General features: G+C 36.6%; 1 protein-coding gene across 2 annotated transcripts in view; it reads right to left on the reverse strand.

Annotated features, from left to right (window-relative positions):
• Nucleotides 1-13,117, reverse strand: part of tbx15 (T-box transcription factor 15) — a 28,053-nt gene extending 14,936 nt beyond the window's left edge. The window contains exons 1-4 of one of the 2 annotated variants that reach the window (XM_023837141.2): nucleotides 12,624-13,117; nucleotides 5,015-5,222; nucleotides 2,263-2,364; nucleotides 900-1,071 (exon numbers count right to left, since the gene is read on the reverse strand). In XM_023837141.2, coding sequence (XP_023692909.1) covers nucleotides 900-1,071; nucleotides 2,263-2,364; nucleotides 5,015-5,222; nucleotides 12,624-12,825 — 684 coding nt within the window. In that variant the 5' untranslated portion in view covers nucleotides 12,826-13,117. Of the gene's footprint in view, nucleotides 1-899; nucleotides 1,072-2,262; nucleotides 2,365-5,014; nucleotides 5,223-12,516 lie in introns of both variants that reach the window. The other variant, XM_023837142.2, reaches the window with a different exon arrangement.
• Nucleotides 13,118-13,650: the final 533 nt, after the last annotated feature.

Here is a 13,650-nt window from a genome sequence, read left to right on the forward strand (position 1 = left end):
TCCTGGATGTCAGGAAATAATGTTTCTCCTAACATTTAGGCAAAGATGTATATGAGATGTCTGAAAATCACTCAGGTACATTATTACATGTGAATACAGAAGATTGTCACGCATAATATAGTCTTATAAGCAATACTATACCATTTTCATCAAGAAATATCTCTATCCAGCGAATTAAATAATTTAATTTATTATCTGTAAAAACGAAAAACATCGAAAAGGCATGTGATGTTTTAAAATATATGGCTTGTTTACCTCAAGAGCTTCGTAAAAAGACGTGAAAACAACAGCGAAACCGTGTACAAATCAGCGCGCGACAAGGGAAACAGGGAAACTGAATTGCCCGGAATGGCAAAAACTTTTTTATTTCGAGGCGTGCCATCCAAATCCCACTGGATCTGTTATTCCGACCATATGGCGATTAAAGCCTGTGTTTCCTCGTTTGTCCATCCTTCCATTTTACATTTTTTTAAATATTTTTGTTTCTACTGCTTTTTATTTGTTTCTCGCTGTTAGCTGTGTGTATTTTGTATTTCAGCGGCAGGCTATTTACATAACCAATCGACAGCAAATACGTTTCTAAGTCCCACCCCAAAGTACCAAAGTACCAAAGAAGTACCCCAGCTGGTTTGGCACTTTCGGTACTCAACTGGAAGTCAATGGAAAAGCGAAAGTACCGTATTTTGTGCGGTGGAAAAGCGCCCTTACAGGAAATAAAGCCAAGCCTGGCACTCTCTGGTATACAGTACAGCAATGCGTAAGAAAAGTAAAGAGCTCTACTCAGGGGCACAGGCTTAGAATGCTGCTTAACCTGAGTGTAATCAGTACTGTTACTCATCCATGGATACAAATGGGTGCATGTTCCCCATACAAGTGGAAAAGGGGGCGGAGCAACTCACATGGCCCTGGTCATCCAGCTCATTGTTGGTGAGCTTTAGCTTGTCGAAGCTGACCACCTGCCTCATCCAGGTGTCCCCAGAGGCCAGTGAGTCAGGGTGGATGTAAACACGGGGGGGTACGGGGGAGTCTGCATTTCCTGCCACCATCCACTTGGAGCTGTGGTACACGTATCTGCAGAGCCAAGGAGAGAGTGGGACGCTAATCAGAGTCCAAAGGGCAGGAGGACATGCTGAAAAAGACCAGTCAAATTTCTAGCATCAGGGAGACGGACCAGTCACTGTCCGAGGAATAAACAGTAAGGCTGGCGAATCAACAGAAAAGCTGAAAAGAAAATGCCTCTGTCCCCCTCCAAAACCCTACTAGCAACTAATAGCCCCCATACATCATAGAAACGCTTCAGCTGTGGTCACCTATGAGGGATAAAACATGGACAGAAACCCTTGTAGGGCCCTTGTTATTACCCACCCCAACCACAGAGAGTGCCAGGCTTGGCTTCATTTCATGTGAGAGGGGTCTAGGTGTCAAGCAAGGAACGTGTTAAAGCAAGCCAACGTCTAACTTTAAACAGAGGGAAATTGGAATATTCCTCTATTAACTCTTATAGATGTGCCATCTGGCAAAAACATAAGCAATAAAGATTGGACTGTATGTGACATTCTGTCTGACAGGAAGTGTGGGGGGGGGGGGGGTATTCACACACACAAATACAATCGTGTACACTGCCAGTGAATCACTACTGTGTAGTCCACTATACAAAGGATGAGAGTCAATATGTGATTTCAGCTAAAATGCATGTGCCTCTAATGTTTAAAGGATTGGCAAGCTGTCAAATGGACAGGGCAACTTCCTCTTTATTTCTTTCTGAGTTCAAAGATTATAAACAATGCATGGGCGACACCCAATTTGATTTACCAAAACAGGACAAGGTTGTTAAGGTCCACATTTCAGTCATTAATTCCAGGATCCAGCTAAGAAAAAAGCAAACATTCTGGTGATACTAAAGGCAATCCATGATGTAATGGTTATAGTGTTATAGTGGACTGTGGGAAATGTCTCCGCCAGGGAAAATATCCAATTTAATTTTTATAACTACATTTGGCCTCTAAAGTCTTGCATGCATTTTGAGGATCTCTACAGGGTTTCCTTAAAGGCCTAAGGCTTGCATTTTAACTGTTTGAAATGTAAAAAAAAACTACAGATTCCAAGCCCATATATTTAGCTGTGCAAAGTCTGGTTGGCAGACCAATGGCAATCAGAGAGTGTCTTTGTCCCAGGAGTGTTTGGGGCTAAACAATATTGCAGTCTTTTTGGATTTTTCTGAATTTTCTTTTTCCATTCTGACACAAAGGATGGATTACAGACCTGTATCTCTTATTGTCTACTGGTACTATATCCATCGCAATGTAGTATTGCTGATGGGGATCCAGGCCAGCGATTTTCACTCTCATGGCTGGAAACATCCTCCTGAAGGGAAAGAAGTGAAAAGGCGGAGGTGAAAAAATGGTAGCCACATGACCACCATCATTTTCACACTCTCAAGTGGCTTTTAGGTACAATGCGGCCCCTTTTCTGTACCAAAGTACAACTGCGGTTTCTCTAACCTGGACCTCAAATGGATGATGCTTTTTAACTTATTTTAGTTCATCAGTTATATTTAGTTAGTTACAGATCATTATTTTTTACAAACCAGTTGTGTTTATTTTTACATTTAAGGTGATTTTGGGCAAATAAAAAATAAGAAAGGTAACGGCAATATTTATTTGAATAGATGATTACTACATTTGTCAGAGCATACTGCATGGCCCTAATATAACAAAATTCACATAGTTTGAACACAATGTGATTCCCAGAACACAGGCTGCAGTAGGATGCTAGAGGAATGTAAGGTTAGATTTGAATTGCTTAATATGTTTCATATAAAAGGGGAACACGTTTTAGTGTAAAGTGTCATATAATATGCCTGTCTTGATTGACAAATTTACCCAGTAACCCAACCTTTATCTGGGGACAGCTGTGGAGATTTGAGAGTTTTGTTACCAAAAAATCTTACATAGTTATGAAATGGATTACAAATGCTTACATTGTTATGAAATGGATTTAAAACATCATATTTAAATAAGAATATTAGTTATCGTGTGTAAACCTCATTCATAACGATATCCAATATACAACGGTGCTAATGTGAGTAGGGGTAAAAATAAAAACGCATAAACCTGTTAAATATATTCCATAATAAAGGTGTCAAGGTATACGCTCAAAGTGTAATGCGTGTATCTATAAACTTAGATTCAGCGGTTCCGTATAATCTAAAAGGAAAGAAAACGATGTAGTTGTAAAGTATAAGCTGGCAGTAAACTAGCCTGTTTCACAATCTGGACCCAATTCACTCTAAGCAATTTCTGCGCGCTTTGAAATAAACTTAACATTTTAGCGACATTGCCATATTAAAATGTACGGCTGGAGCAGACAGACGTTTCCAGTCAATTCCCCGCTGTACCATTTTAAACGTCGCGTTTTTTCATTAAGTATCATAAATCTTTCCTTTTATAATGAAAGGAGAGGACTGTTTTTTCGCTTTTCTTCTAAATTTAGAGGATCATTATTAGTTGAAGCAAGTAATAAATGTGGCCTATTCGAGGAAATAACTTTCGTTATAACGATTGAAGTAATTAAATCCTAAAGCCCAGTCACCATTGCAAATGTAATAAAAAAATTAAAACTGCACTAATTACGGGCCTAAGAACTTATATAAAACAAGGGCACGTCTATGACGATTTTCTTAACAACACTCAATAATAATAATTAAAAAATGAATTACTCGACAATATGAAAATGTATGCTTTTTGGGTTTCCTTCCTCGATTTATCTCGAGCTATAGTGAGGGTTATTTCAGGATTAATTCAGTTGTAAAGAATTGCTAAAATAAATAACTACAGAACTTCAACATTAACCAATTACAACTGTAACCAATTATAAGAATTTAGATTTAATTTTAAGGGTAGTTAACAGTAATAGTATAACAATGACTGCATTGACTATAAAATGGAATCAGTTTAACACAAACAAATAAATTAATTAATGCCAGTTGTACATTCATTGTGACTCTGGCTATATTGTTTTTACATTTTAACACAAGGGGCCTGTAAAAAACGAAATGAAATGAAATAAAATAAAAGCTGTATTAATGCCATAATGTTAAAATAGCTATACTCGATTAAAAGATGCGATAGAAACCAATACGTTTTTAGTAGCCAATTAAAATTAGCCAAAATAATTAGCTATTTATTGAGCTTTTTTTAAAAGCTTGTTATGAGCCATTTTGTTTAGTATCGACAAATTTAGCGCCATGCTAGCATAATTGTTTTTTTTTAGCAATTTATAGATGGTCCCGGTGATCTTCTCCTACTTTAATATAAATGAATAGCCTAATATTGTACTATTGATTAGTTTTAGTACAGACAAGGTAATGAAAGCATTAACGAATAAAGAATCGACGGCTCTAAATAATTTATACAACGAAAGAGCTGGTCTTTTGCCGGATGTACAATATTAAAACTTAAAGTATAATTAATTATTTGTTGTTTATAAAATTAAAAAACCCACAGGTAAAGCATTCCTCGAGGCAGGTCAGTTCAGCAGACCCATAGCCCTTAGGCCTATGAGTTCACCTATAGGCTACCTATCATTGGTCAGAAATTTCCGTCACGATTATTTGAATGTTTTTCAATATAATATAGGCGGAGAATGTTAAACATAGCCCAGATGCCAGTCTTCCTTTAAAAAAAAAGTCAAGCCCCAGGTAAACTTGAGTTAGCCCCTGATATGTTCGATAGTTAAAAACTCTCCTCTTAAGGACCCAGAAACGTAACTTTCACGGATTGTTACCCCGTATACGCTTAATAGCCAAGTGGACATGCGTGAACCTGCGGGTGACTCGTATTCCGTTCAATATAAGCTTTATAACCGGTTTTTATTCATTAAAGTAAATCAACCTCTTTTCCTTATTTAATTAGTGTACTCACTAATTAGAAACATTTTAATGGAAATCTATTCGCAGAAATACGTGCGTATACCTTACGGGCTATGTCCACTTCCGTTGCACATGTTGTCTTACCTGCCCGCTTTTGTGATAATCATCTCTGTGCCGATGTCGTGGAATCGTTTCCAGAGGTCAGCACATTGCAGCTCCACCTGAATTTCATCCATGGACGAAAGGGTGGGTGGATCGCAAGTAGCTGAGGTCAGATCTGAGGTGGAACCAAAGGAACAGGACGACCTCTCAGCCAGGCCTTCGCCGTCTGAGCCCGGGCTGGCCTCTGATTCTGAAAAGTACACAATTTCAATGGACTCGTTAGACATTGTCCAAATCATTCTGCACATATGTAAATGTGCAGATATGTTGACTACAGCTGCAACAATATTATCTGCGTTACTGCAACATTTGAGCATATTTATTTGCCAGGCTATTTTGTCCAATATGATGTAAAATTGACAAAGATAATACATAAGCATAAAATGTAGCTGCGAATGAATAATTTTACCTCTAACTATAGCGCAAATACAAGTTTCCCGTGAATGTAAATGAAACATTCATTTTACTTAGGCTATTGATCTGGTCTTTCAATGTGACTGCTACATGTAACATTTAAAAATGAAATAATACAATAATAATATAGTAATAGAAAAACTATGTACAATGTGTTCATATTTGCCACCAAATTTTTGGAACCCTCTAGAAAGGAAAGTTTTGTATTGAACGCTTCAAATACATACCCCATATCTATGTAATATTGACATAAGTTACATTTAATTTCAAGTTCAAAATTCATGTTTGTCACATACGCAGTTATACATCGTATAAGTGTAGTGAATACTGTACTTCAGATACATGTATGTAATACTCCAAGGATGCATTTGCTGCCGAGTCCCTCATTCATGCCTTTATCTCTAGCCGTCTTGACTACTGTAACTCACTACTTGCTGGTATCTCCGCTAAATCTCTTCATAAACTTCAGATAGTTCAAAACTCTGCTGCCTGCCTCCTTAACCACACCCCTTCCCATCAGCACAGCACACCCGTTCTGCAGAGCCTGCACAGGCTCCCTATAAAAGAGCACATTCATTTCAAAATACTGCTTCTGACATTTAAGGCTCTTAATAATCAAGGTCCCCCATATCTTACTGATTTGCTTCTACCAATACCAGCCTCCCCGCAGTCTTAGATCTTCCTCTGCTGGCTCTCTCCTCATCCCCACTTCCAAATTTGATAGCTATGGTGACCGTGCATTCTCCCGTTTAGCTCCCCACCTTTGGAACTCACTACCTACTACCATCCGTTTATCGACCTCTGGTTCAGATTTTAATACCAAGCTAAAAACCTTTCTTTTTGCTCAGGCATTCAACCTTCCGTATGCATAATGTGTATTTGTGTAATCTGTTTTCTGTGTACTCACTCTGTAAGGCGACTTTGAGTTCTTGTAAAAGCACTATATAAATAAAATGTATTATTATTATTATTATTATTATTATTATTTGCGATTTTACTTTTACCAGGCACTACATATTGCCTTGGTGGCGCGTTAAGTGTTGGCTGTGAGGGCACCTTGCACGTCAACACACAGCTTTGTTGAAGTCATTAGTGGTACATTCTGCCCTAAATTATTTGCCATCAAAATTAACTTGCAGTGTCCCAAGGCACAAACCTGCATGCCATTTCAAGTCACAGGGCTTTCCCTGACAATATGGCACATAACCTGGTACATACGGCAGTAATTTGGGTTTGATTTTAATTTTATAAAGAACATTTAGCACAGGGCTTTTTGACCGGGGGTGAAATCCACTTCACACAACTAGAAAGATACTCAAGGGGAGAAATGCTTGGTTCTTAGTGAAATATGTGATCATGCAGTAGTGGCAGAACCAGTGCTGGTCAAAGCCCAGTGGAGCCCTAGGCCACCTATGTCACCTCTATTATTGACAGTGGGTGGGGGGTCCTGAGCCTATTTTCTTTTGAGGGACTCAGTTTAAAAAAAGGTTGAAATTTTGATTTAGGAGATAGTCTAACAAAAATGAATAAATGTTTTCATTTTGATTGGAGTTTTTCTGTTATTTTTAAATCAACCTCTGAATATTTCTGAATAACTTGTTATTTTAATCAAATTTCCAGTAGAGTTCAGAAAGGAGAGGGTGCATGCAGGATGTCACAAAGAATGCCTGACAGTTGGTCAAAGTGTGTATCAAGGCCTGACCTCAACAACAATCCCCCCATACCACCCTAGCACTTCAGGGAGACAGAGTGGTCAGGTCTAAGACAGTCTAGTGTACCAGCCACATTAAGGGAGAGACGAAAGACCACCACCACTGGCAAACAAAAAACCAAGGCCAAAAAGAGAGCCCGTCTTCTCCTGAGCCAGTGAACGTGGCCGGATAGGTCCTGTCCTATTGTTTATTTGCACGCTCATCAAGATGCCCCCATTTTTTCTGTAATATGTGATGTTACCCAGATTTCTTTTCACTGCTGGAAACAATAAGCTAAACCTAATTGAATGTTTCTTGAGCTAGTTTAACAAGCCACACATTTTCATGTTCTCTACATGGAATGTGACTTTTTTTAAAGTCTTGATGTCTTGACAGAATTTAGTGATCTAATGAATACAGCAACCTGTAAGCATAAGAGTTTCAGAGTAGGACTTCGCTGTATGCTATAAGGATATGTAACAGCACTTAACCCTCAATCACTTCTGGACTATTTTATCATGTTGGGCAAATATTTGTAAAACTGGGGGGCCCATAAATACCAAAGAACTTGAGATCAAATTGTCACAGGTTAAGATCCATACAGACTGATGTCAACATTACTGTAATGACAATTCCACAGTCCCCCAAGCCTGGAGAAGCATTTATATATCACAGTATTAACTGGTTTTTTAAACTGGAGCTTCAGCCAGTGCAGAATTTCTGTTCATTACTTTCCTCAAGTTATTTTCCCGAAGTTAGGGAACTGTTTTCCACTATTTAACCCAACTGGCTTTCAGATTTATAGAGCTCCTCTCTCAATTGTTTTTCTGAATAATATACTTCAAATACATACAATGTATTGTCTTTAAGTAGCAATCTGAATGCAATAAATGGTTATTGGTCATTTATGAAAGGGAAAAATAATCCAATAACCCTGGTAAATGCACCCCACACTGTGGTGAGCCTAAATAATCTCATATTAATATTTCCAAAGAAATGCAGTTTTAATAGAATCAGTACAGTGCAAAAGAAATCCCCTTAGTAATGCACACACACACACACACACACATATATATATATATATATATATATACACACACACAAATAACAATTCATTATATAATTTATAAATAACAATTTCACATCTGTCATATATATATATATATGCATGCCATTTCAAGTCACAGGACTTTTCTGGACAATATGGCACATAACCTGGTACATACGGCAGTGATTTGGGTTTGGGTGTGTGTGTGTGTAACACATTCTAAACACTCTAATAAAAATGAGTACAGTTCTCTACTCAATTCCCTAGACATCACTAGTCCAAAATTATCTATATTTGTCTAAATACTACTACAACTATCACTAATAATTATAATTATTAATAAAACTAAAATTTTGTAAAGTTAAAATTTCAAACCAGTTCAAAAGCTTATTACCATGATAAGCAGAGACAAAAAAGGTGGAGTATTTATATACTAACTTGTTTGGAATATAATATTATATATATAATGCATATTTTTGTTATTTTATATGACATAATTTAACTATGTTTTTAAAATGTATTACTTTTAAATACAAATGAAATATTTCACGAGTACTTTTTTTCCAAAATATGTTATATAAAAAATACATTATTAAAAACATCTGTTAAAGAATAACGTGTGATCATCGTTAGGAATTTCTTGGACTAAAAACTTGTACTGAACTGGAGACCTAAACATATTGATGATTTCCACTGAAATATTTGTATATGTACATATTTACACACAAACAAAGATGACTGATAATGCTCTCTTACGAAATAAGGCTATTACTCACGGTGATCTGTTCAACCCGAAGTTCCGCAATAATTGACAACTCAACAAACAACTAACATTGTCTCTCCAAGAACCACACTTATTAGGAAACTTAATCTATGTAAGTTATCTACGGTTTCTTGTAGGATGCATAGGAATTAAATCACTTAATTTATTCGCCAAGCTTAATGAAGATCACGCATGCATAATTTAAACGATGGGAAGTTCAAAAAGAACGCTGGGAAGTATAAATATTTCCTGTATTTCCCAAAATTGATACCCCGCAATAAGGTTTATTTTCTGGCTTAAAATGGGACACAAGACAAAGTTTACACAAAACAGAACAGCCCAGCGCAGAATCGAGCTGTTTTCAATGAGCGTAGAACCTCCCGTCGCTCTGAAAGTCAGGACACCCCGATCCTGAAGACGATGCTGCCAAGAAACTTCCTTTCAACGGCTTGGATCCAGGCACCTTTTCAATCAACTCCACACTCTGAAACAGCTCGCCATCCCGTGGACGTAAACCGTCGTCGGTTGAAGGCGCGTATAAGCCTTTGTAATATATCGAGTATCCTGTAGCGAGAAATGGAGACGATGGCAAAAGCTATACATCATTATAAAAGGAATCGCCGAAATGAGCGCCCGTTTCCCAGCTTAGATTCTCATTATACAGCGTCCATTGCCTGTTATAATTGCGCTTCATCAAGCTCTTGTATCATGACATGTAGTTACTTTTTCCAACAGTCTATGCGCTTCAAATTTTAAAATTTGTTATTATTATTTAAAAGAATTTTGTTTCACGTCAGGCAATACTTTCTAGAGGGCAAATAGTTTGGACTATTTTACAAGGTCTTGAATTACTATAACGTTCGTCATTTGCAATATATTTAAGCAAGAATAATCATTATTTGTGCTTGTATGCCTATATATTAAAATGCAACGTATATTCAGTTAAAATTTCCTTGCATTTAGCTTCAACAAGTCGATTCAATCAAATGTACGCGCACATATGGCCCTAGAAGACTGATATAATCCACACCAACCAATCGATATCGTGGTATTAGTTAAATAATGACGGTGAAATTAACAAATGATCATTTGTACATTTCCTAAAAGCATTTTAAACATAATAGGCTACTTAGGTTCAAAACAACTTCCAGCTGTGACCGTGGCTTCTTAATGGGTCGCCGATGGAAAAAAAAAGTCAGTTTTACAATTAACTAATATTTGTGTTGCATACTATTGTTTCTTAATGCATTTATTAGTTTTCTGTATTCTATTCTATCAATTTCAAGCAGTTAATTCACGCATGGCGTGATTTATAATGTTTTTGCCAATAAATTATATTTCACATTCATAAAAAAAACCTAGAAATTCAATTTAATGCCTGATACTTTTAGCGCTTTTTTTTGCCTTGGTCGATAACCTCACCGAGAACATGACTATATGCACTAGTCGAGCGATGCTCCTGAATTCAACAGCCCAGTTCTAATTTCACTGTATAATAAACAATAAATGTAATCAGAAGTAATATTCAATCTGTTAGATTCAATTACCATGTCACTTTGTGTGAAACGGCCAGCGCTGTGTTTATAAAGTTATTCTGTGTATATGTATGTATTTCCATCCATCCATCCATCCATCCATTTATTTCCTATATCGCGAGGGTGCGGGGCCTATTCCGAAGGCTATGCGCGCACGTGAATAATCTATAGGACGGGGCGCCAACCCATCGCAGGTATATGTATATTTTACTTCCGATATTGTAATTTTCATTTTCAAACTAATCATTTATTTCTCATTTATTTCTTATTTCCAAATTAATCACATTTATTTAAGGGAAAGACATATATAACACAGCGTAGAACTTCCGATTATATATCTAACAACTATAATGGAAATGAACTGATTAGTACCTTTACAGTACGATTTTGTGCAACTTTAACTTTTTGCTATGTTTTGTCCTTGTTTTTTTTTTTGTTACTTATTAAAAATACTTTTTAAATATGTTCAGCAAAACAAACTGCCAATATACGTGTATTTCCTCATGGCAGTGTTTCTTCAAACTCAGAAAAACGTGTGGCGTGTTGTTATTGTGAAGAAGCAGACTGGTATTGATTGGACAAGTGCACCCAGAGTAGTGTAGTTCATATTAATGCTACTATGAATTAGTAAATGGTGAAGCTCAGTTGTCAGGTTGTGGAACAGTGCCCTAATTAGACTTATGAAATAGGAATCACTAGCCATTGCACCCATCTGTAAGCTGTGGGCCCAATATAACAACAGTTGTGTGTTGTGGTGCGTGTATTTTTCATACGATATTTCATTATCATTTCAATGAACATTTGCGTTTCATCGATACAACTTAAATAAATAATATAACGGTATGTACGCTTTAATTTTGAGTCTTTACGTGGTGGATTTCACACTGAATCCCTGTCGTGATGCTGCAATTAAAATATATTGATACCATTCCTAAATCGTAACTTGTATTTGTTCGGCCTAGAAAGACAAGTTCATATTACTGCATGAATATAGAGAAAATAAATATTAAGATTCCGTTCAAATTATTGGTATTTATGATTGAGTTTCCCGCACGCGAGCGCCGGTGCGCGCACACACGCACAAAATTGTTTGCTTCAACCCTGGTAGACATATATAAAAATAACCTTAGAAACCTTTGGAAAACATCGCGTGTTAAACCGTATTGGCATACCAAAATTAATTTATTAACATGGACATGAAATATTCATTTATTCGTAAAATATCAAACTCATTACTTAATATAATTAATATTAATTGGAAGACGATTATTTCTTTTTTATCCGATGTTTAACTGACACTGAATCGTATGTTATCGGCCTGAGCAGGTTACATCAGATATCGAAGTTAATATTTCATTATATATACACTTGAAACGTGTTTTACCGCAGCATACAACAATTTAGGCAGATATATTACAACTGAAATGTTATGTATGCGTCCGAAATAGGTTGAGCAAACTGGAATTGCAGAAAACAGTATACAACATAAACGTATACAATGCACGTACCTATCTCAAAATCATTTAAATAATACGTTCACCAAACTTACTGTTAGCCCCTTATCATCACCTTGTACTTTTACAATAAAAGTAGTTTTATACCATCATTTTGAAACCAACTTTTGTAAGGGTAATTATGGCCTGTTACAGTTCAAAGATTAACTTGCTCAATTAATATTTACAAGGGGTATCATCCACGTTTTTATAATCAAAACCTGCTGTATACGTGGCAATTTAAATGCAGACTTTTTCATATTCACACGAGATTATTAATATTCTAGTCTAATAAATATAGTCTTCCACACTCCATTAGGATCATATAACCGCAACTGTAGATTTTGAGAGAATGGAACCCGTTCTTCACAGGGAATATATATATATATATATATATATATATATATATATATATATATATATATATATATATATATATATATATATGTATATATGTGTGTGTGTGTGTGTGTGTGTGTATATGTGTGTGTGTGTGTAATAATTTCTGATCAGGTATAGGTCATTAAATCATAAACTTACGTGCCACATATGTGTAACAGCATTTGATTTTAAAACTCCTTTTTTCTTTCCTTTTTTTCTTTTTACAAAAATTGCGTTTTAGGATAAACTGGGTATCATACACTAACCAGGGTCCATATCCAGACAATGTGCGGTATCCTCGCTGTCTCCCAACTGTCCGTTTGTTGCAAGGCTGGCTATGGACAATTGCAGCTCCTTCCCTTCCCAGCCGCGGAGCTTCCTCTTCTTGTTTGTCCCTATCAGGGCTTCCACCGAGAAGGCGTGAGCTCTCGAACTCAGAGCGGCGGCAGATCGCCTCCTGTCACTCATTTCTTATACGGCAAATCCAACCAAGAAAAAACTCTTTCCAAGAGAAGAATGGGATACAAAGAATGATTAAAATGAGAATAAGATGTAGCGATATAGTAAAAAGAAATCCAATCACTATAACTAATTAGCAGCATTAAACTTCATGGGTGCTGAGTTGACATTCTTCCGCTAGCTAGTGCCTCAGAGAACTTTGTTGTGATGGTGTCTGGCTTTGTGTCCCTCCTCTCTGCCTTTCCTCTTCTGTTTCCTTCCCTCTTTCACTCTGATTGATACACACTTCTGGAGCACTTTTCCGAAGGACTAAGGGCAACCCTCTCATCCCTTGTCGGGTCTTGTGTGTCCAATAAGAACAGCCAAAACAGAAAGACCCAAAATATTTCCTCCAATGGCAGAAAAGTGTAACTGTAACTTTTAGCGCTGGAACCTTAAAGTGGACTGCCTTTACAAGACGTTATGCACCAAATTAACTCAGGTCAGAAAGCGCACACTATTGAACGTGCTGATTGTGTGAGATAGGCCTGTTTTTATCATTAAAACAATATAAAGTCGTTTAATTTAAAGTGCAATCTACAACGAATACGAATACAACTTTAACATTTCATTTAATGTAAATTCATGGATCCAGTTACCTAATGGTTCACAGAACGTGGACACATAAATTTTATAACATGATGTATGCGTAATTCTAAAAATACCGAATAAATAATCGATGCGTTAAGAAACGTTAATCAAATACTATAAATTGTTTTGTGCAAAAGCAAGAGAATGTTTTCATTTTATTTGAGACTACTACACTTGTCAGTTTTGCATTAATCTGTGTGATTT

Source organism: Paramormyrops kingsleyae, chromosome 16, assembly GCF_048594095.1.
Source record: "Paramormyrops kingsleyae isolate MSU_618 chromosome 16, PKINGS_0.4, whole genome shotgun sequence".
Classification (NCBI taxonomy): Eukaryota; Metazoa; Chordata; class Actinopteri; order Osteoglossiformes; family Mormyridae; genus Paramormyrops; species Paramormyrops kingsleyae.